General features: G+C 37.9%; 1 protein-coding gene across 3 annotated transcripts in view; it reads right to left on the bottom strand.

Annotated features, from left to right (window-relative positions):
* Positions 1 to 3,371: 3,371 nt before the first annotated feature.
* The window catches only part of LOC149318200 (glia-derived nexin-like), a 33,269-nt gene continuing 13,037 nt past the window's right edge, over positions 3,372 to 23,603 (bottom strand). For all 3 annotated transcript variants that reach the window (XM_089509227.1, XM_089509225.1, XM_089509226.1), the window contains exons 3-10: positions 22,035 to 22,308; positions 19,689 to 19,916; positions 17,305 to 17,502; positions 11,310 to 11,508; positions 11,088 to 11,188; positions 6,431 to 6,517; positions 5,690 to 5,773; positions 3,372 to 4,011 (exon numbers count right to left, since the gene is read on the bottom strand). In XM_089509227.1, coding sequence (XP_089365353.1) covers positions 3,974 to 4,011; positions 5,690 to 5,773; positions 6,431 to 6,517; positions 11,088 to 11,188; positions 11,310 to 11,508; positions 17,305 to 17,502; positions 19,689 to 19,916; positions 22,035 to 22,290 — 1,191 coding nt within the window. In that variant the 5' untranslated portion in view covers positions 22,291 to 22,308 and the 3' untranslated portion in view covers positions 3,372 to 3,973. The remainder of the gene's footprint in view (positions 4,012 to 5,689; positions 5,774 to 6,430; positions 6,518 to 11,087; positions 11,189 to 11,309; positions 11,509 to 17,304; positions 17,503 to 19,688; positions 19,917 to 22,034; positions 22,309 to 23,603) is intronic.

Genomic DNA, 23,603 nt, shown 5'->3' with positions numbered 1-23,603 from the left:
GTTTTGTGAGACATTTAGCCTTCTCTTCAGAGTGCTCTGGCACCACAACAAACTATAATTCCCAGGATTCCCTAGCACTGAGCTAGAGCAGTTAAAGCAGTCTCAAAGTAGATTATTTCTGTAGTGTGTTTTGGTGGTACCCATTCAACCTCACCTTGGTCTCTAATGAAGCCAGGTCAGTCTGTCCTGCTGTCAAACAGCTCACACTCAATAACCTTTTTATAGCATGTAACAAACTCATCCTTCTATTAATTTAACATCCATTGGGTTGGACCCCATCCTTTACCGTGATAGAATACAAATTGTTCCATTGATTTGACATGTCTTCAGATATTTGAAGATGGGCACAAGCTCTTCAAATCCCCATGCTAAACATATTCAGCTCTTTCAACTTTTCCTAATAGAAGTTTGTCCCCAAGCCTGTCACCTTCCAATAAATATGTTCTGGTTTTGTTGGTGTTCTAATTGTGATGCTTAGAACTGGACCAGTGTGCCAGGCGACGTTTGACTAAAGCAGTATGAAGTGACAGAATTACTTCTCATGAAGAATAAAGTATATGCAGTACTAAGAAATTCAGCTTTGAGTTTCTAAAAAGCTAGCCTTCTATTTTTCATTATCATAGAAGTTAAGGCAGTGACTGCTAATGGCTATGATCAATTAATGGGCTCCTGGAATAACTTTCAAAACACCAATGGTGTACAAGTTTTTCCACTCATTAATAGTTCCCCAGCCTAACAAAAACAAAATCTATAGCATCTGTATTACTAATATTTTTTGTATTGTGGGATCACAAAGTTTTGTTTCTCTTTATATATAATGTAGGTTGCAGTTTGATATTTACTGTTGATCTTTTTAGCCATATTTCCAACTCGTTGTTCCGGGGTACTGTAAATCACTGTCAGTGTGGTAGTGTAAATTAAATGATGGACAAGAAAGGAGAAAACAATGTAAGGAGAAATAAGGTTTTATTCCATATTGTATGTATCAGTGATCTGTCCACAAGATGGTGCTGTAACCATTTCCTTTAAAGCTGAAATTAAATGTCAGGAAGCAAGTTAAAAACATTCTGATATCGGGTTGTGTCTCGTTTGAAGAAATGCATTTTCAGTAAAACAAATTACAACTTTAACAGGTTTAAATATTATGCAGGAGAAATCAAAGCCAACCTCTGTAATTCCCAATACAGCAACAACGACTGCAGGATAATAGACTGCAATTCAATACCCCTGATGTTCAGAAGACTTAAGCAGCTGCATCAATCTTCATATAGATCCCAAGGAAAAAGAGGGTCACTTGGAATGACCAGTGTGTAAAATCTCTGCACTAATTAATTAGTACAAATCCTCTCCCATGTTTTAACATAATTTCTTATTGGAATGCTGAAAGGTCATAATAAATATTACTGACCAATTTTTGGGTATTATTCTTTAAAAAACCTAAGCCAGTTAAGTTGCTTATAAGCAAAATAATCTCTCAAGCCCATGAACACTATGAGTTTAATTGTACAAGAATAGGCTAAGGAAAAACAAGTTCACAAATGTTGTAATTGTTAAGTAAGTGTTTTGTTAATTCACTAATAAAAATATTTTTTAAAGGTTTAAAGAGAACCTTTGTCATGAAATTACTGAACAATTATATTTGGATTCAGAAATGATGCTTTAACAATTATACATGAATTCAGTGGATGGCGTACTGCAAGTCACTTTCCATGTGATGCAAAACAATGTAAGTAAAATAGTAATTGGCTGATTCCACTGGTCAGCTACCAGAGTCTATCCAATTCTACAAGTATTTTATTATCATCTAAAATAGGACCACCTACTTCCTAAGTTTCCATTTCCACCATGCAACCATAAAATACTGTATTTTCTGGCGTATAAGACTACTTTTTAACCCAGGAAAATCTTCTCACAAGTCAGGGGTTGTCTTATATGCCGGGTTTCGTCTTATAGGGCGGGTGCTGAAACTTCCGAGCCAGAATGGAGAAGCTGGGGGCTTTGTATACAATCCAATCCAAGCAGGCTTTGTATACAAGTTTTCCTGCTAAGTACCTGCATGTCGTAAGCATTTGAATTAAAATTACCATACTGAAATCAAATCTGATGTTTTTAAAAATTTATTTGGTGTGCGTTGGAAGAGAGGTAGTCTTATACAGCAAGTATATCCCAAACTCTGTATTTTAACTGGAAAAGTTGGGAGTTGTCTTATATGCCCAGTCGTCTTATACGCTGGAAAATATGGTAAATGTCAAGTAGACATGTGCTGCAGATGGACAAGTACAAGTAACTTGGAAGTTCTCTTTAATAAATTATCACAGAATGTGTGATGTTTGTACAATGGGGCCTCCAGATCAGCGAATTCCACCTACTGCGGATTGATCATCTCATGTCATTAAATGGTGGCAAACTGAACATTCATGTCACCGCCATTTAATAATATGGGATTTGAATGTCCACATTTTTTCATTTCCACACAGAGTCAAGGGATCAAACTTGCATGGATACAGCAGGCCTACTGTGTAATGTTTAGCCTAATATGCCTTGACTGAATACTAGGCAAAGTGGAAAGCACCCCTAAGAAGTATAAATGAGTAAATGACCATCAGAGTAGAAGCCTGAACATCCCAAAGCAAGTATAAAGATGTATAGCCTGTGCTGAAAATAACATTTGTTGTGTTAAATACAGGATAAGTTATTTTTAAAACATGAGTGAACATTTGAGTTTGCTATCTACTATGAAAAATTCATGTCAACAACTTTTGCTTTACATGCAAGACAAAAATTACTAGTTTTCTGGGGACTGCATCCCTGTCATGACACAATATGCCCTATGATCAGCTATTTGATGCCAGAAGCAGTTTCCATTTACTGGTATCCAGTTTAGCATTCATGACGATTATACCTTAGGGGGTACACAAAAAGTAGTCCTAGGTAGGGTAGATCAAAATACAGTCTTCTCTCTATTTAGAGCCCACACAAAAGTCAACAGAACCAAGGATCTGCAGAACTCACTGGTTTTGTGTTTGCTAAAATAATTATCTGAAAATGTCAAAGTAACAAAAATTTATCTCATAAGTTAATAATGGTGCAAGTGATCTTTATGTAGGAAATTTCGGATTTAGATACATACATATATCTTGCAAGAAAAAGTCTGATTCTCTGTTACCTGCACAAATAATTTCCTGAGACATTTTAGAATAGTGAACGAACAGGGATATTCTAAATTGCTGGTCATTCTTTGAAGAGTGCTTACCACATATGAGAGCACAGCAAAATTTCACCAAATCTTCCACTTGGCAGCTGAATATACCATTCAGCTCCCTGAAATACAACTAATCATCTCCCACCAACATCACTTGGACACTATACTGTTTTTGAACTGTTCATAATGTGTTTATTTTTTTCCTTTGTACAAAAAATATAAAATTTAAATCCATAGAAAGTGTATACTAGCAATGACAACTTTACATTACACCAATGCAATGGCGTTAACCGGGACATTAGTTGTTTAAGTCTCAGCAATGCATGCACAATATAAAATAAACATGGCAAAAGCTTTAAATTTATTTTAATGGCAATGCCTTATTAAATCACTCGACTGACAGCAGCAGTAGTAGAAGGGCATATACAAACCAAAATAAAAATTAAAAAATTAAAGTTGTTCCTTTAGTTCGACCAACCCTGGGTTAAAGACTTCCCAAACCACAATACAAAATACTTAAACCAAACAAAATTTCAAAAGTTGTTAGCACAATGAACTAATCAGTAGTTTTAAGAATCTTTAAACTGTTTTGGAAAAGGTATTTAACTTTTCCACAGAGAGCCCAAGCTACTTAAGACTCCTTTTCAAAACCTAGTTCACAAACTATATTCAGAAGCTAGCTTGTAGCCAAAGAATAGTGTACAAAAATATTTAACATAACAAGAGCATCAATCTTTAAATTTGTTTCTGAAGGAAAATTTCTTCTGACGTTCAAGGTTTGTTGACTTGTCCCATAAACAAAACTGCACCTAAATAAGAAATTATTATAGACATTTATTAATTCACAAATATCCAGTTTTGTAGCAAAATGCAAGAAACCAAGTAGGACATTTAGATTACCTAGGTGAGAAAATTCAACTACCAGCTTTTAATCAAGTGATCAATTTATCACCATTGGGGGGAAGCTGTGAACCTTAAATGCAAAGACTCGTTTTAAATGTCATTTGGATTCTATTATGTGGCTATAATTGATTTAAAACCAAACATGGCATTTTTGTTCTCCAAAGGAAATGGCAGTGGTTGCTTTTGAACATTCATTCACCTTGTATTCAGCATCTCAGGATCATTGCTTGGTTCACATTTAAATTGCATTTTATAACTCAATCCACTGGTTAGAGTTAAGGTAAGTGATGTAAGGAACCAAGAGGCAACTAAAAGTATATCCTACACCTTCTCCCTACATCTGTCTATCTAATATACAAAGTGTGCTACTTTCAAGTTTATCATTTGAAAAACCAACTCTCCTCCTCTCTACAGCGTTAGAAGAGGCATTTATCCTTTTTCACTAAAAGCACAAGTAGAACATTCCACTGAAATCTGCATGATACTGCTGTACAAATATATGTTTATGACCATGACATCTTTAAATTATTCAGTTTTTCTAAGCAGATGTTTTCAACCTCTTTGATGTGCGGGGTGGGATTGGGGGCAGAATGAGCTGCTTAGAACACTATATATAAATTTAGTTAGGATGTCCTAGTACTTCAGTTCCCTTCTGAGTCATTTTCGGGGGTGGGGGGGGGAGTGTCCCTAAGCCATTAGTTTATGCTGAGCCTAGAATATCAATTAGGAGAAAAGCATAGCTGAAAAGTGGAGCAAAGAGAAGACATGTGTCTTTTGACAATTAGTCAGTGCTCCTCTTCAGAATCACACAATGTGCCTTTGATGTCCTAAGGTGCCCATGTCTGGAAATTTTTGCCAGAAGTCTTCTCCTTCCACAGAGCTGGAACTTTTGCCTCTACCATGCATCATATATGTAGGTGAGTTAATAAATATACCGACAAAACAAAGGGACTATTAATTCATGAATTCAACCCATGAGTGCTGAAATCCTGTGAGCAGTAGTTTGCTTATACCTCTAAGAAAAGAAATTGCTTATGCACAATACAGAAGCAAGGTATTTCAGAACCCTATTTGGTAAGATAAGAAAGCAGATTTAAAATCTTCGTTTTCAGCTTCAGGCTTGAGTCTTCTGGGGAGAACTGTATGCATTTAGTCTAGGGGGTCAGTCATACTTACATTTTTTTCATTGAGAGATTTGCATCTGTGAATCAATTCAAAATCGATTCACTGTTCCCACTATGTTTTAAGGCAGCAAATCTCTCTGTGGCATTTAAATCTTATTTGAAGTTCCCATTCACTACCATTCTGGATCAAAACGGAGGCACCTCCTTTTCCTGAACCATGGCTGCGTGATCCGAATCAATACACACTATCAGAGATGTGGATCATTGCAGTCCTTAAAAAAAGAACCTCTAATGAATCGGTGCCAAATGCACTGCTTTTAATGGGCTTTTCAGTGCCCCCCCCCAAACTGCACCGAGGCAACTTGGTGCAAGTATGATCGACCCTGAACTCATAGTGTAAAGGGCCCCAATATAAAAAGAATGAAGTCTACATAAAACTAAGCAACACATAAGTGCTTACCTGTTGGATTGTGCCGTATGAAGAAAACAAATGGCCTGTCTACTACAAACCAAGGAGGTGATGACCTAGCTATTAAAATTGCAGCTTGGAAAAACAAAAATAGAATTATTAGTCTCTCTATAGCTATAAACCAACATCATCTAAACTGATGAGTTTAATACATTAACCCTTTAAGCAACATTTCTGTAGAAGAATGCTGCAGCTGAAAGAGATTAGAAAGGCTATACATGTTATTCATTAACTATATTTTGGTACAAACAGGTGACTAAAAGCTGGAAATCATAACAGTTCAATAGCTCCTGAGTGTCATTATCCAACTACCAATGCTTCAGACTTTTTTTGACTGGTAGGTATAATTTATTAGGACAGTAACTGTGGTGTAGTAGTTTGAGCATGGACTATGACTTTGGAAACCAGTGTCTTAGCCATGGAAACCCACTGAGTGTTTCTCAGCCTCAGAGGAAGACCTCAGAGGAAAGCAAAGACAAATGCAATCTGAAGAATTCTTGCCAAGAAAACCCCACAACAGGTTTGCCTTAGGATTGCCATAAGTCAGAAATGACTTGAAGGCACAAAACAAATTTATTAGGCTTCAGAAGGAAATGCAGAAATATTTTTTGAATTATTCTAAGCTGACAATAACAATTTTGTTACACCTTAAAATTTAGAAAATTTTGCTATGTAAAATACTTGATACTTTAGCTGTCACTGGTCGTTTTGCTCAAACAACAGAATACCTACTTGTCGCTGCAGAAGCTTTGGTTCCATCTTCACTCACTTCGATTTTTGCTTTCTGCAAAATCTGAGAGACATGAAGGCTTGTTGTTCCTGTGGAGTCAAACATGATATACATATACACACTTCATCTATATACACTCATGTGACATTCCTCAAAAAAACAACTATCATTTTTAGTTACAGAAAAGGCAAAGCAAGTAGATGCAAAATCGAGATTGTTTTAAAGATCAAACATGCTGAAAACACTGCCTAAGATAATGGCTGGTATCCTTTTGCAGTCTTATGCAAGCGCAAGTGGCCTTACAGATGTGGTTGTATGTTTTTGGCCAGTGCACAACATCAATATCCTGTTGAATATGACCCAAAACACACGGGCCAAATAAGGCAGCTTCTGTCTACATGACACACATTCCCAAAGCGACCATAAGCTGTTCCAAGGCCACACTAAGAGGGGAAAAGCCAGACCCTTAAGAAGTGGAAATAATCCACTCCTGCCAACAGCTGGTTTAGGCCTGCAGTGGCGGCCTATTTTGGGGGCGGGCCCAATCATAGCCAGAGACCACTCTTTCCAGGCCATGTGCTTCAGACCACTGAAAGTGGAATTATGCATGTTGTGCCACTACACATTCTTGTACACTGCATATGGCTCACTATGTATTACTGCACACTGTGCACTGACAGTATTGTTAAGCATAACTGTGCACTGCTTATCCACATACAATACACATTTGGTTGTGCAACAATGTCTCTAATGAGGTGGTACAGCTCAACAAATGAACATAAACATAATGTTACAACTCCACAGCAGGATCTCAGCCAAAATTTATTACAATTTAATAATACTAATGATAATAATAATAATAATAATAATAATAATAATAGGATTTATTTATATGCAGCCCAATCACTGGGAATCAGCTGTGTCACTATGTATCAGTATCCAAAGGGATTTTCTAGCACTTTTGAGACTAATTGAGAGAAAGATGTTTGCAGCATAAACCTTCATAGACAGGGTTGCATCTGATGAAGGAGAGCCAGTCTATAAAAGCTTTTGCTACAAACTTCTTTCTCAGAGTTAGCTTCAAAGGTGCTACAAGAGCCCTTTGAACAATGAATATTTATTAGCATTTTTAAAAAAAATCCCCATGGTGCTATTTGGAAGAATATACGAAAACAAAATGAAATAGATCATAACAATTGGGTTAAAAGGCAGCAGTATGTTTAAAACCAAATGAAAACAATTATTGCATCTGAAAGCTTTAAAGATATGTTTTACTTGATGCCAAACTCACAATAAAGTAAAGCACCAGAAGGGAGCGCACAGCTTAACTGGGATGACACGTCTTCCTTGTAGTCACCCATCTCATTTGAGAAAGCAAGAACACTTGTAGAAGCCCTCCTGTTGAAGGCCTTTGTGGAGTTAGACGGTGTTTCATATATCCTGGGGTCCAAGCTATACAGGTCTTTAAAGGTCAAAGTTAGCACTTTGGAAAACTGAAAATAGCAGCAAATGTAATAAATGTGAGATACTGTTGGATAAGGTACTGCAGAAACTATATTATGATATAAATCATTGTAAGGTCATCCAATTGCAGAAATCAAATCTGCCATGGAACACCAGAATTGTATTATTTAACAAAAAGTGGGCCTTCCTGGATCAGATCAAGAGCCTATCTAATTGCAGCAGCCTCTTTTCAACAGGCATGAACCTGGCCCTGAGATCCCCACAAATCAGGTGATTACCCATAGTGCTGCTGGTCAGTAGAAAAACCAACCTGGGATTGGGACTGCAGCCTGTTCTGGATGGGGTTGGACTCTCTCTGAAAGATTAGATTCACAACTTGGGGGTAATCTTGGATCCTGCACTGCTCCTGGAAAACCAGGTTTGCTCAGCTTCAGCTGGTGTGCCAGCTGTGCCCTTTCTTGAGGAAGACAGATGTGGCCACAGTGGTTCATGCCTTAGCTACCTCCTGATTAGACTACTGTAATGCACTGTACTGCATGTGGGGCTTCCCTCAAGAAGTGTTTGGAAACTACAGCTAGCAGAAAATGAAGCAACCAGACTTATACATCTAAAAGACCATGTAAAACCAATCTTACACAAACTGCACTGGTTTCCAATTTGTTTCTGAGTTTAGTTCAAGTTGCTGGTGTTGGCCTACAAAGCCCTAAATGGCTTGGGGCCAAGATATCTGAAAGACCGTCTCTTCTCATATGAACCTGCCAGGAATGTGAGATCAACAGAGAAGGCCCTGTTGTGTGTTCCAACACTTTGTGAAGTTAGATTGGTTGGCACATGTCACATGGCTTTTTCTGTAGCAGCACCTCAGTTGTGGAGCTCTCTATCCAAGGAAGTTATGCTGACCCCATTTCTTTAGTGCTTCTGGCAGATAGCCAAAGAGTGGTCTTCCTCACAGAATCATAGAGTTGGAAGAGACCACATAGGCCATCCATGCAGGAACTCACAATCAAAGCACTCATGACAGTTGGTCATCCAGCTCTGTTTAAAAACCTCCAAAGAAGGAGATTCCACCACTCTCCAAGGCAGCATGTTTCACTGTCAAATACATTAACCCTTTAAGCAACTTACTGTCAGCAAGTTCTTGCTAATGTTAAGGTGGAATCTCTTTTCCTTCTCTGGAGTACCAGAAAACAAACTACAACACATGGCATTCAGTGTTTGAAATTGCTGTTTTAACTGTTTTAAAACTGGATTCTGGGATGGTTTTTAAACTGCTTTCAGGAGTTCTTTATTTTAATGTGTATTTTAATGTGTTTTATAATTATTTTAATGTGTTTTTAAAATGTTTTTATCTCAGTATTGTTTTAATTAGTTTTTATTTGTTCACTGCCCTGGGAGCTCTAGTGGGCTAGAAGGTAATACAAAAATATGTTAAATAAATAAATAATAAATAGTTTGTCCCCATTCCTAGTAAGAAGTATTCAGACCCCCATCCACCTGCAGTGACTATGTATTGTGGTTAATATGTCTTGAGCAATTTCTCTCTCATAAAATTAGTCTAATCTAATTTTGAAGACACCTAGGCTACAGATCATTACTTTTTTGAGGCTGTAATTACATTACATTGTCTCTTTTGACTTTAATTTCTGTCAATTATGTGTTGTACAAAGTAAGTTCTATTTATTTTGAATCTGTCACAAGTTCTAATATGGGGGCGGGATTTCTTTGGGTTTTTTTTTAAAAAAACCCATCTGTCCCAGAAGCTCACAGAAGGCCCTCCAAAGGGCAAAGGGTAGGGCAGGACATAAATTAAATTAAATTAAATTAAATTAAATTAATTAAATAAATAAAATAGATGTTGTACTCTTTTCATGAAGTCTTTATCACACCCCTCGCTATGGAATTAATTCCTAGCTTCTTTTATATAAAATTGGCACTGAACAACAAACCCTACTATTCTATAGATACTCAGTTTGCTTAGAAGCCTTTAAGTCAAAGACTAGGAAAGCAGGATTTTTTGGAAGTCAAATTTTACAGTGCCTACAGGATCGCCACTGTCTACATCAAAAATGGACAATTTGTGTCTTTCCAGAAGTTACTGGACTGCAACTTATACCTTTCCTCACCATTGCCTAGGGATGATGAGAGTTGTATTCTAAGGCTATATGATGACCACTCTTATTTGACCTACTTGTCTTTTATTCTGGTGAAACAGGAACTCGTTTGCAGAAATCATCCTCACCATTATTCTACTGTATTAAGAATTCTGAGTTTAACACTCAATGTCAGTAGCCCATCTCCATACTTTAAAAGCTTTGGAAAAGCAAAAAATAGGCAGTTAACAGAAAATTTACACTTCCTCACTCCTCCTAGTTAACCTGGAGGTAGGGCATATGGGTTCTGATGTTGTCAAAGGAAACAATGTGATCTCACATATTTATATAGTATTAGCTATTACCTTTAAAGCCCTACAGAATTTGGGTCCAGGTTACCTACAGGATGGCCTCCTCGCATATAATTCATTCCATACACACAGGTCCTCTGAGGAAAATTTACTTCAACTGATCAGGACTAGATTGACAACTGTCACCCCAAGGACCTTTTCATTAGCCACCTCTAGACTGTGGAATGACCTCTTGGGAGAGATTTGACAATGCAACACGCTGTTTGAATTTAATACAGTATTAAAGGCCTATATCTTCTGTCAGGTCTATCCAGTCAATTTTAAGCTATGAATTTTAAAGTGGTGTGTTTTAATTTTATGTCTGGATGATTTAATGTGTCCTATATTTATGCATTTCAACCTATGTGTTTAAATTATTTTATATGTTTTAATCTGTGTTGTATCGTGCCTCAAGCCTTGGGAACACCTGGGTAAGAAATAAAAAAATTTTCATCATCTGACAACATGGCAAGCTGGGATAAACTGAGAAGCCTAACTACTTTACACATAAAATAACCACCATTCAGTGAACCACCAACTAATTCTTCTGGTGGCCAGGACCCGTTTTTTACTGCAGTGAACTATGATCAGGGAGTATGGGACTTGTTATTTAAAGAAGACAAAATGTTAGGTTTGGGAAGTCTTATCATATTCTATTAATCCACTAAATTCAAAGACATCTTACTTTGTCAAACAGGTTAATTATTTCCTATAGTACTACATCTCATAGGTAAGGTAATTAGGAGACAACTCACTCGTTATTTTTGCAAAGTTTGCTTTTGATTGTTCAAACATATCTCGAATACCAAGCTCTTGTAGAGGTTCCTTTAAATCTGTTTCTGCTTCTGCTGTAAACCTGATGGGAACAACAGAAAAAGGCATTGATTAAAAACTAAAATTAGTCTGCAATTGATAAATATATTTTTTAAAAAGTCAGGTTTTCTTGTATCAGATAAAATGAAGCACATAGTACATACTTGGGTAAAATGACCTGCACTCTCTTTTGTACCATAGTTGTCATCCAACTCTGTATAGTTTTGGTGCTAATGTGGGGAATAATAGCAGACAAAGGAGTTGTACTTTCTGTGGGCAGGGCAATCAACATACTGATACTTTCACCATGGTATGGCAATTCAATGATATTGTACCATAAGTCATTAGGAGTACTTGTTGTGCCTAAAAAAGTGAGAGAGAAAATGGGAAGGAAAAAAAAATCAAGGACATAATAAAAACCTATCGTTTCAATTGCACAGCAAGACAGTAACTACTAATGACTCCATAATAAGTAGCTACTGGATCAGATTTGATCATGATTGAGAGTGAAAGCTGAGTTTCAACAGCTTTTCTATTGCCAGGCTTCCAGTTTATTCCATACCACAGCTTGTTCTCTTTCCCCACTCTGCAACAGCAGGGGGAAGGGCAGAATTTGGGGTCTGAAAGGAAGTAGCAGGCAGACAGCCTCGTCCCCACCTCACCCCTATACTTCACAACATCTTAACTTCCTTGGTGACCCCTGCCCATTTTATTCACTTTATATGTGTTTGCTGACATGTCCCTTGCCACTCTGCCTCCCCTCCTTGATCTCACAACCACCTCACTCTGCAGATTAAAAGATCTTGGGGAGGCCAGGACAGCATCAAGCCAGGCTTGAGGGGAGAGTTCACTTATTCCCTCTCCCTCTTTGACCTCACGTGGGAATTTCTAATGTTTCCCAAGATGAACACAAAGCCACATTTGTCATTTTATCAAACATATGCTTACAGGATTCAACCAAGTATGCTTCAGCCCTAATCCATGTTGCCCACTGGAAGGTAGTTCACTGCATGTAAAGGCAAATTAGAGACAGCAACATTTGCTGTCTCTCATTTCCTTCCCAAACACCTACTAAAATAAGAAAGAGCTAAAAGGAAATACCGTAACTGCACATTGAAAAAGGCATAGAGAATTCCCTTATTCTCCAATGTCATGAAAATGTTACTAAGGAAATCAAAGATGTTCCCAGACCTGCCAATATCCTATCACAACAGCCGTGTACTGTAATTTAAAATTAACAGTGGAGCTGTCTTTAACTCTCCACCAGATATTCAGATGATCTGAAGAAAGCAAACAGGTTATACAATATAACAGAGCTTCATAGTTGCCACAGAAACTTTACCAAATCAGGATCAAAGATCCCAAATAGATGTGTTGAATTAGAGTTTACAACAGACTGAATTCTGTAGCTTCAGAGCTTCCTCAAACCTCACTGCATGTTGCATGTGTGTGTGTTCTGAGTGTGAGGTGCTTTTTTTGCATTTTAATGTTGTTGAGTTTTTTACATCTTACATCCTCTTCTTTCTCAGAAGCCCTGTTTTAGTTACATAGCAGTCATAAATCACCATTAAATTTGCTATTAGTGTATCTGTATTTCCCAAACAATTGGATGTGGGAGATTAGCAATTTTCCCCAGTGGGCCAGGGACCGGCACCATATATATGTGCACTGACAACAACTGTTTCTTTCTTTCTAGGAAGTTCTCAAAGGACAAACAGCAGAAGACTTGAAGACCAGCATCAACCTATATGCCAACACTTTCAGCAGTACTTGTATAATAATGCAAATAGCCTCACTGGCAGTGTAACTTGTGTGTAACAAACATGTACTCTACATACCAAGAGATACTACAAGGGACAGAAAGCTCTCTCACTGTATGTCTTAATGTGGATTAAGAAACAGAAAGTTCCTCTCACCTCTAAATAAAATGTTTAACAAAATCTTCTGATTCTTCAGAAACAAGCTGTTTATTTAAAGTGAAGTTTTAGGGAAAGACTAAAGCAGAACAAATAAACTTTTGTCCAAAAGACACAGCATTATACCAGAAACAATTCCCAGAAAGGGACTGTTGTACTGCTTTGTATAGATTGGAATTAGTGTTAATACCGTAAGACGATTGTAACTGGCCTGAGGATAATGGTTACGTATTACATGTTCAATAGTATAATCAGAACAGAAAAGGATTCAGAGGGAACATCTATTCTTGACTTTGTAGTTTAAATGGCTTTAAATACTCAACTAATTTAGATTCTTTTCATGACGCTGCATGAAAAGCCAACTGGTTTGGCTAAGAAAATGAATAATGTTGTCGTTAACTGTCATCGAGTTGACTTCAACCTATAGTGACTTTATGAATGAAAGATCTTCAAGTTATCTATTATCAAAATCCCTGCTCAGGTCTTAAAGATTCAGGACTGTGGCTTCCTTGATTGAGCCTACCCATGTAGAATATTGCCATCCTCCTTTCCTACAGTCTTCCACCCTCTCAAGCAGTATTATCTTTTCCAGTGAGTCATGTCTTCTCATGATATGGCCAGCCTCAGTTTAATGAGCTTGCTTCCAGGGAGAGTTCATGTTTGATTTGCTCTAGGTGCAATTTATTTGTCTTTTAGCAGTCTACAGTATCCATAGCACTCTCCTCCAGTATAACATTTCAAGTGAGTTAATTTTCTTCGTATCAACTTTCTTCACTGTCCACCTTTTACAACAATCCACAGAAATCAGAAATACAATGGCATGGACAATCCTTACTTTAATATTCAATTATATATCTTTACATTTGTCCTTCACAACTGCCTCTCCAAGGCCTAGTCTTATTTTGATTTCTTGACTGGCCTCTCCACTCTGACTAGTGACTGAGCCAAGGTATAGAAAAATGGTCAACTATTGCAATATCTTCATTGTATATTTTAAAGTTATGTAAACAATCTGTGATCATTATTTTTGTTTTCTTAATGTTCAACTGTACACTTGCCTTTGCAGTTTTTCCTTGACTGTCTTCCATAACCACTGCAACTCTTTGCTATTTTCTGCTGGTAGTATGATGTCATCTGCATATCTTAAACTGTTGATGTTCTTTCTTCCAATTTTTACATTTCCTTCCTTCCACTTATCAAATGGAAACAATTGTTTCTCCTTATTCTGTCTTGATGGTAATCTCTTGCCTTGAGTACAGGTTACACATCAGGCAATCAAACTTCCTTAAGAACAATCCAAAGTTCATAGAATCATAGAGATGGAAGATACCACAAGGACCTTCCAGTTCAACCCCCTGCCATGCAGGAACTCATTATCAAAGCACCCCCAACAGATGGCCATCCAGCCACTCTTTAAACACCTCCAAAGAAGGAGACTCCAAGACTCTTTGAGGGAGTGTGTTCCACTGTTGAACAGCTCTTACTGTCAGGAGGTTCCTCCTAATGTTGAGCTGGAATCTCTTTTCCTGTAGCTTGCATCCACTGTTCCATGTCCTATCCTTTGCACATCACAAAACAAGCTTACTCTATCCTCAATATGATATCCCTTCAAATAATTAAACAGGGCTATCATATCACCTCTTAACCATCTCTTCCCCAGGCTAAACATAGCCAGCTCCCTAAATCTCTCCTCCTAAGGCATGGTTTCCAGACCCTTCACCATTCTGGTTGCCATCTTCTGGACGTGTCCCAGCTTGTCAACATCCTTTTTGAACTGTGGTGCCCAGAACTGGAAACAGTTATTTGTCATCTACAGAATCAAAGTGTTTGCTATAATCTATAGAGCTCATGTTGCTTTTCTTTTGATAGTCGTTGGTGTGCTCCATTATCCAATGTATGTTTGCCTCTTCCTTTCCTGAATGGACATCTGGCATTTCTTGCTTCATATATGGTAAAAGCCTTTGTTGTAGAATTTTGAGCATCACTATTCTCGTAAGGCAGATTAATGCAATGATCCTGTGGTTACCATTATCCCTGGTGTCCGTTTTCATGGGGACTGTAATGTATATTTATCATTTCCATTTGGGGACCATTGTTTTGTTTTTCATATTTGTTAACAAATTTGAATTAGAACTAGAGTAGATTCTGTCTCTGTAGCTTGAAGCAGCTCTACTGGAATGCCATCTGTTCTAGGTGACTTATTTCTCCCACGTGCCCCAGGTAGTTTCCACTTCACTTTCTAAAATTGTTTTCCTTGAATTGATCTGTCATTGTTTAATCTCTATTATGTGATTTTTCAGTGTGTTATTTTCATTGTATTTTCATTTCTGTTTGGTCATGTAATGTGTTTCCCTGGAGAACATACAGCAAGAACGATTTTCAATTTTTTCCATGCAAAATGCTGTTTTGTGCAGAATTATGATACATTCAAATATCTTGATAAGCCAGAGTTCCCACAGAAAGTTTCCTGCAGAAACATTGGCTAGTCCATGATGGACCCATGTGCTATTGCTGAAGGCTTCTGTGTGCAGCAGGAGCTGATAAACAAACCACAGACTTCAGTCCATGATTTGTTTAACATGGCATGCAAATAAAACAGCTGCCAGTGCTCTAATAATAATAATAATAATAATAATTATTATTATTATTATTATTATTATTATTTATACCCCGCTCTTCAGCCAAGGCTATCATCTTCTCTGGACAAACTACAGAAAGAAAAACATGATTTCTTCTCGGGTTTGTTTGTATCTAGTGTGTGTGATATGAGACAAGCCACAATGTCAGCAACTCTGTCAAGAATGAAAAAGCCAGCTTTCACTTGTTTATGTACAGATGACAAATAGGAAGTGGGAATTTTGAATGCGATGAGAAAATAGCTTGATTCAGAATGAGTTCTGAGCACATAAAACTAGTATATGATTTTATATGGCTTTCACCAGTTTCTTTACACAGTCTTCCTCAGAAACTGGGAATCAGAAAGTAGAGAAAAATGCTGATTTAAGACAGAAATACATGACTAAGAAGACTATGAGAACAGCCACCTTGATGGAGGAAGTAACTGTGTACATCACAACCAAGTATCTTCATAGTGAGATGCTGTTCTTTCCATGTGTACAGCTGTTAAGACCACTAACACCTCCTCTCCCCATTCCCTGTTTTCCCTAAAGACCAACATACACCTAGCAAACTATCTATTGTGAGTATTAGCCATTACTTCGTATTTTAAAGTTGCGACCTCATCCCCAGTCTCAAATGTCATGAATTGATGACTAGTGGTACTAGCAACTGACACTTTGTTGTAACAGTAAGATCCATGAAATTCCCACAGCCTGCTTCACAAGAGAGTACTTAGGGATGGTAGTTCAGTGGAAGAGCACATGTGTTACATACATAACTTCCCAGATTTGATTCCTGGCATCTCCAGCTAAGAGAATTGGAAAATTGCACATTGTTAGGGAGTTGCATTCCCCTCACCCCCACCCCCATGGGACTTTGGATAGCTGTATTGGCCATTTATTGCTTACATATTTTAAAATGATTTCATACCTTGGTGATGTGGGGGAACAATGTCTCATTACCATTTTAGGCCCAGGAGACGCCTTTTTAAATAACAGAAAGTCAACCAAAAGTTTATTTTCAGTTCATTTCCTGGTTGTTGTTGTTGTTTAAAAAAAGCCTCTTCTGGCCTAAAATGGTCAGGGTGGAGAGGACAACACAAAAATGCAGCAAAATTACCCCAGGTCATTTTAGAAGTGGAGGTAATTTTCTACTCACTTTTTTACAAAAACATTTTTGGATATTTGGGGAGAGTATTCACAATGGCTATGGGGAACACTTTTTTCACCCCTGATCTAGCAGGTGACTGCAAAATCTTTTGCCTGGCATTATCATGATTAGTATTCCTACCACTAATATCATATCTTTTCCCCAAAATTGGGACTCAAGGTGGCTATGTAGGTATTCTGAAATGATAGAAAGCAGCAAGAATGTCTATATTTACAGATATCTGTAGGTCATTTCCAAACAACTATGCTGACGTTTAAGTCTAACTTCAGAAGATTTCAAATCAGCCAGGTTTGGCCTGAGATTAGATTCCTTTGTTTAACAATATAAAGGGTTTTGCACACCTACTGATATAACTTTCTAGTCAATTCTGCCATAAAATACACCTGTAATTCAATGTCTTTGTTTGAATTTAGCAAGAAAGTCCAGGGGAAAAACATTTTGCACATTAACATACCACAGCGGAACACTGACAACTGAGCCAGCATAGGTACTTGGTAAGTCTTTCCATCAGCTCCATTAAACGTTCGCTTTTTTGTGTTTTCTGGCTGAAAACGTGACTTCCATAATCCCTTAAAGTATACCGCATTTACCAGTACCAGCCTGGTCAAAACACTATCAATATCCTCTGGAGACAGAACACTGTCTATCATACCTAGAAAGAGTAAGTCAAAACAAGAATCAGTTAACCATCAAATAAAAGTTAAATATAGAAAGGGGTGAGATACCTTCATAACAAATTGTGCTGAACAAAAGGTGAAGCAAAATTCAAAGCAGTAAGAAACAGAGGAACTGTGTTGGACTTTGGTTGCTAGAAATCAGTACAAAGGCCTTAGTAAAAATGTTTTAATACAATGAATTGGAGAAGAGGAGCTGATACACACACAGAACTCTTACTTCTTTCTTTTTCTTTCTGTAGAAATGGCATGCAGAAGAGATGTATTATTCAGTAAAGAAACTAATAGGGTCCAAAGACAAGCCTAATCTCACTTAATTTTAGAGTGAATTCTATCTAGGAAACCTCCAAATCTGTTGCAAATCTGAATTTGCAATAGATTTGGAGGTTTCCTAGATAGAATTCACTCTAATTCATAGCATTTCACTTTATTCCACTTGTTCAAAGACTTCACTGTAGATATATGTAGATATCCTAAAGACAGATGTGTGTTAGTCTCTGAAACAAAACGTGCCAAGGATTTGATCTCCAGACATCAACATTCCAAAAATTCAAGTGGGCACACCGACCCCAAATGTAGAAGGATCCCCCTTCCATTCTTGGTGCATGTTTTATGGAGATTTCTTATTTATATTTTATTTGATTGCATTTTTATAGCACTACATAATGTAATATTAAACTATTTACCAAACACTGAGCTTAAAACAAGAAATCAACAGCTACAATCACGTTCAACCTTCTACTCAGCTCACATACTACAACTCCTATTGACCACTAGTGTTTTTGGTTTAAAATATATATTGAAATAAAGGAGTAAAACATAAAAGAAAAATACAAAAATAGCAGTGTTACTGATACAATTGATGTAGATGATTATTTTTCAGAATCAAGATCACTGCATTAGCCTAATATTCACATATCTCTAGGAAACCACTGCATTTTTACATAACATATAGTTTGGGTGAGGAGTTTAGAAAGTAAACTTCACTTAGGAAGTGAGGCTTAACCTGAATTGCAACATGACTGTTTGGTTTTGCAGATACTGGCTGAGATCCTGCACCTTCAACATAATTATGATGGTGGAGCTTGAGCTCCATCATTTTAGGGCCTAAACACACAGCCCGTTTAGTGCCGCTTGGGGCTGGCTAGGGGGTGTGGCGTTTACACATGGCATGCCCCCAAGCAAGAGGGAGAAGCCGGATTACTTGCCGGCCAGCTTCTGTCCCACTTGGGGGGTATGGTGTTTACACACCACTTTCCCAAAGCCGGCTTTTTGCAAGGAAAAGCTGGCTCTTTGGGAGAAGGGATTGCTTTTTTCCACCCCAAAAAGGAGTGGATCTTATCTACTTCTTTTTGGAGCAAAATCTGGCTGAATTGGGACTGGGCATCTGTCTGCCCTGGCTCCAAAGCATCTTAAAAGGGGCAGCTCTAAGCCGCCCCTTTTGTCCTGTATCTCCCCATAGTTACATCTGACGATGCCACCTGCAAAAGCCCTACCTTTGCAGCTTGGCAACACCCCAACCAAAACATCCAAGGTGCCAGAGATCAGGGCACTGTGAAATAATGTCAGCAGTGCTCTTCCAGTCATTGTATGTGTCATGAACAGGCAGCTGGAAGACCCCAGGGGTCCTGCCAACACTATTTGTTCCAAGGCACCCCACAATCAGGAGAACACTGCTGATGACATTTCTCAGCACCTCCAGCACCTTAGTAATACATCAGTCAGATGCTGTAAAGTTGGTGTGGGGTTAACATTGAGTCGTTCACGACCGTAAATGTGAATCCTCAAAAGTTATGAGATTATAAATCCATTTTATGATCTCATACCTAACTGCTGAACAGGATGCCATCCGTCAGGATAGGTTGAATAAAAAACAATCCAAATGTTTCTGATATTTAAAATTCCGATGTTGTTAGCATTTGGAGTGGAATAGAGTATATGGCTTCAAAAAGAGATAGTGCCAGAGATACGACACGTTACTCATTTGCAACACCAGTGTCTACAGTGCTTTATAACAACCAAACCAAAATGGATAAGCCTGTTCTCCAAGTGATTAACAATCCACATTTTATCAATAGGGGAGAAAAGCGAGATTAACAGTTAGAAAAGTAACAGGAAAGCGAGGGTAACAAAAGAAAAATGTGAACAGTTTATCATCACATACCCTTAGTTTCATTTCTAACCCACTGGTTAATAGTATCACTGGCAGTGTCCTGGTCCTCAAAGTCAATGCTCTTGACACTGCACTGAAACACCTCATTGTTTCTGGAAACAAAAGGCACTTCCATTTTCAAGCCACTTTTTGCAAAGACTGCATTTGCAATTGTTACAACATCTTTGTTCTTCTTTGACACGATGGCTTTGTTTATCTTCTTCAGCACTTTACCAACTCCTAAATGAAAAGACTGAAGTTAGATTAGGGTTAGAAAAAAACAATTAAAGCAAATTTCCAGAGGTCTAACCATGCAAGTCTGTTACAACAAAGGCTTCTTGGAGCATCTTGAAAACCAACAAATTTGTTATAGTGTAAGATTTCATACATTACAGTCCATCTGCTACATGAAACATTATCCCAACTAAAGCAGTGATCCTAGGCACATTTAGGATCAAATCCAACTACTAATCCCAACTACAGTAGACCACTGAATCAATGGGTTTTAAATGTATTTATTTACTTGAAACATTCTTCTATCATTTCTCGGTCCATCAGGGCCTCCAAAGTGAGATACAACACATAAAGTATTTAAAAAATTGAATACACAAATAAAACAATTTTTAAAAATGCTTTAAAAACAGGTTTAAAATTACCGGATAGTTAAAACATGTGGCACAGCCACCCCTAATTTTAAGGACTGAAGGCCATGCAAAGCAACCCAGTACTAGCCACCTGCCATAAACTCAAGAAGAACAGAACCAACTTCTCTTTCCATGGGAGGGGCTTCCGCAGGCAGGATACTGCTGCAGATAATGCCCTGTCACATATATCCACTAACCTAGGCTTGCAGGCTAGGACTCCTAACAAGAGATCTGCTGAGGATCTCAAATTATGGGCATCCATAGGGGGTTGGGGAGTCAGTCCTCTGTTACCCTGGTGCCAAGCAGTTTAGGGCTTTGTAGTTTAAAACATAGCCTTGAACTGAGTTCAGAAGCACAGTAAAAGACAGTGTAGTTCTTGCCAGACTAATGATAAATGCCCCAGTAAAAGCAATTTATTGGTCTAATCTTGTTGGGAGTAGCAATTGGATTTACTTATTAGAAGCAAATTCCAAATGCCAATGGAACCTTCCAAATAGATTTTAAAGGATTCCAGAGCTGAGCAAAGATTGTCAGCCCAAAACCTAACACAGTAAAGCAGGGACACAACTCTCCAAATGTTGCTTGAATGCAGTTCCCAGCATTGTTCACCACTGGCTATGCTAGTTAGGGTGGTTGGGAGCAGCAGATCAAAAATACCTGTATGATTTTTGATATCTTTACTGGATGAAGAATCCAGTGAAGCTTCAAAAGCTTGCATGATGTATTTTGTGCATTTTAGTTGGCTCCATAAAGGCATCAATGTTTTGTAGATTTTGTTGTGTTTTTCTGCATGGCCAACACTGCTACCCCACCTGTCATTTTATAACAGGACAAACTGAAGTTGGAATGTTTCAATATTTCAGCCTCTTTTACAATATTGAAATACCATATTAAGGCAAGAGAACAAATACATTCATCACATGGGGAACTGTAGGAGAGATGAAGTATTCATCAATGTTTTTATTTCAGAAGATGGATAAACAAGCATATCTTGTTAATGTTCAGTTTATTTTCTGAAACTTTCAGCTGAATGAACTATGTTTATAGAGGTGTCATTCCAATACTTTGTGATACACTCAAAAGTTGTGCTGCCCCTTGCACAACACACTTGGCTTGTTAAGGGAAGCAACAAGGGCTATCAGGCCCCTGTCAAGGGAATGTTTCTAGCTGGAGAATGTAATTCTGATGCCTGCTAATGTTAGAAATGCAGCCTGACAAACAAGCTAACAAACCTCTGAGGAAAAATGCACATAACAGCACAGAAAGGTCTGCAGCAATGAAGGGTGTAAAAAGAGGGCCATGGGTTTAATTTGTCACTTAATATAAGGGTATTTTATTGAGCAACAACTCAAGGCATGCATTGGTTCCACACAAAGAGCCAATTTCTGCTTTCCCACAATCCTGGCAATGAAGCTAAATTGTGTTTGCTTTGGAAGCAAGATGACAGTTCTTGTTAAAGTTACTGTGTTTAGTATCAATGCTGAATACTGTGGCCAAGATTGCCTTCTGGTATGAGAGATAGTGCTTCACTGCCACTATTTAATAAGTGTTGGATCAAGATAATTAGCTATTGTTCTGAAGTACAGTTGCTACTGTTGTTGCTATAGCCCACTTTGCATGCATATGAGTAATAGCAGTATAGTAGGAGATTTATTTCAGAGACTGCTCAAGATCCCAAACCCAACAATAACAGATTTTTTTAAAAAAAACTGACCATTTACACTGTATCTCATCACTGTCGTCAACTGTTTCTTTGTCTTGCCATCAGCTCCTAGCTGAAGCATTCCAAGTACTGATGCAATTCCATGTGGAGAAACCACAACATTATCCTTAAGTCTGTTTTTGACCAGCTGATTGAAAACCTGGATTCCAATGTCTGAGCCCAGTTCCTCAAGAGATAGGGGATTTGGTGGGAAGCACATACTTGTTGAAGCAAAGACAGAAAAGACGAAAGGCAAATACCAGTTCATGGTTCAGCTCAAGACAATCTAACAGGGAAAAACACACACAAAGTTAAAGAATGGTCAGAAACAGAGGGCCATGTTATGCTTCCCACACAACCATAATACTTACTTGTAGATTGTTCACACTGGTCGAAAGCTATGCATAAGATTGACTACAACTATAGACACCCCACAAGTCATAGCTTAAGCCTTTCACAACAGTGGATACAGGAGGGGGGAGGGGAATTCCCCCAAAGAACTTAAATAAATCAAGAACTAGTATATCTACAACTTAAGCCACTAACTCAGTATCTGAAGTCAGAAAAGGTACTTAGGGCTCTACAATACTGTATGCTATAATACTAAAAAAGCTGTATCATTTTAAAACACAGTTAATCATCCTATAGCAGGGGAGAAAGCTAAAATCCAAAATGTTTTCTTGATTCCTTAACACTAGCCATACTGTAATAAGGTGATGGGACTCCAAACTATCTGGAGATTTAAGATTCTTTATGCTGTCTTATAAGTTATTAGGTGTACTATATTGTACAAGTAATACTTTACAATAGTACAGTGACTGTGGAAATCATGACTTGCTTGCTAGTACAGGTTAGTGCATTAATCAAGACCTAGTCAAGTTTACAGTATGAGTCTAAAACCCAGAAAGAGAAAAAAAAAACTATTTTAAATTGTATAACATATGACTTTATAAACAACAGCATGAGCAGTCAGTAAGGAGTCTTATGTAGAGCTATTTTCTATATACTGTGCTAGTGGCAGACACTTTGTACATACTTGAATCCCACTGTGTTGCTTTTATGGGTATTTCACAGGACCCAACACTTAATTCTGTGCCTTATAGCCAAGTCACTGGAAAATATAGCTGATCAGTTATTGACATCCACTACCTTCTTCTTCTATGCCAGGAGTGAGCACTCTGGTGTGCTGCAGTCAAATTGTAGCAAACAAAACACAGTGAAGGTTTCCTTTCCTTCCATATACCTTAAAACGCTGAAACATATTCAAGGGAGTTTTATGAACAGAAATGCAGCAGGTTGTAATCATGTTGTTCAATGATCATTTGGACCGTCTATTGCCACCCATAACTGCCTTGGGTTGAAGAGGAAATGGCTCATTTGTTTAGTACATACCCACTGCAGTCCAACAACTGCTTATCTTATTCTATTCACAGTCACAACCCCTATCCCAGGCAACCTAAACAGAAAGTACTACTAGAACTGGAAACACTATGGTAGAAGACTGTTAGTGCAATAAATTTTCCTAAGTCCTGTGATCTTGAAAAACCCACAAAAAACCATGGATGCCGGCCATGAAAGCCT

This window comes from Sceloporus occidentalis, unplaced genomic scaffold (assembly GCF_023333645.1).
Source record: "Sceloporus occidentalis isolate IW3139 unplaced genomic scaffold, rSceOcc1.0.p SCAF_2, whole genome shotgun sequence".
NCBI classification, from domain to species: domain Eukaryota; kingdom Metazoa; phylum Chordata; class Lepidosauria; order Squamata; family Phrynosomatidae; genus Sceloporus; species Sceloporus occidentalis.
Note: the sequence above shows the minus strand (reverse complement) of the source record. Positions and strands in the feature narration are given on the sequence as shown.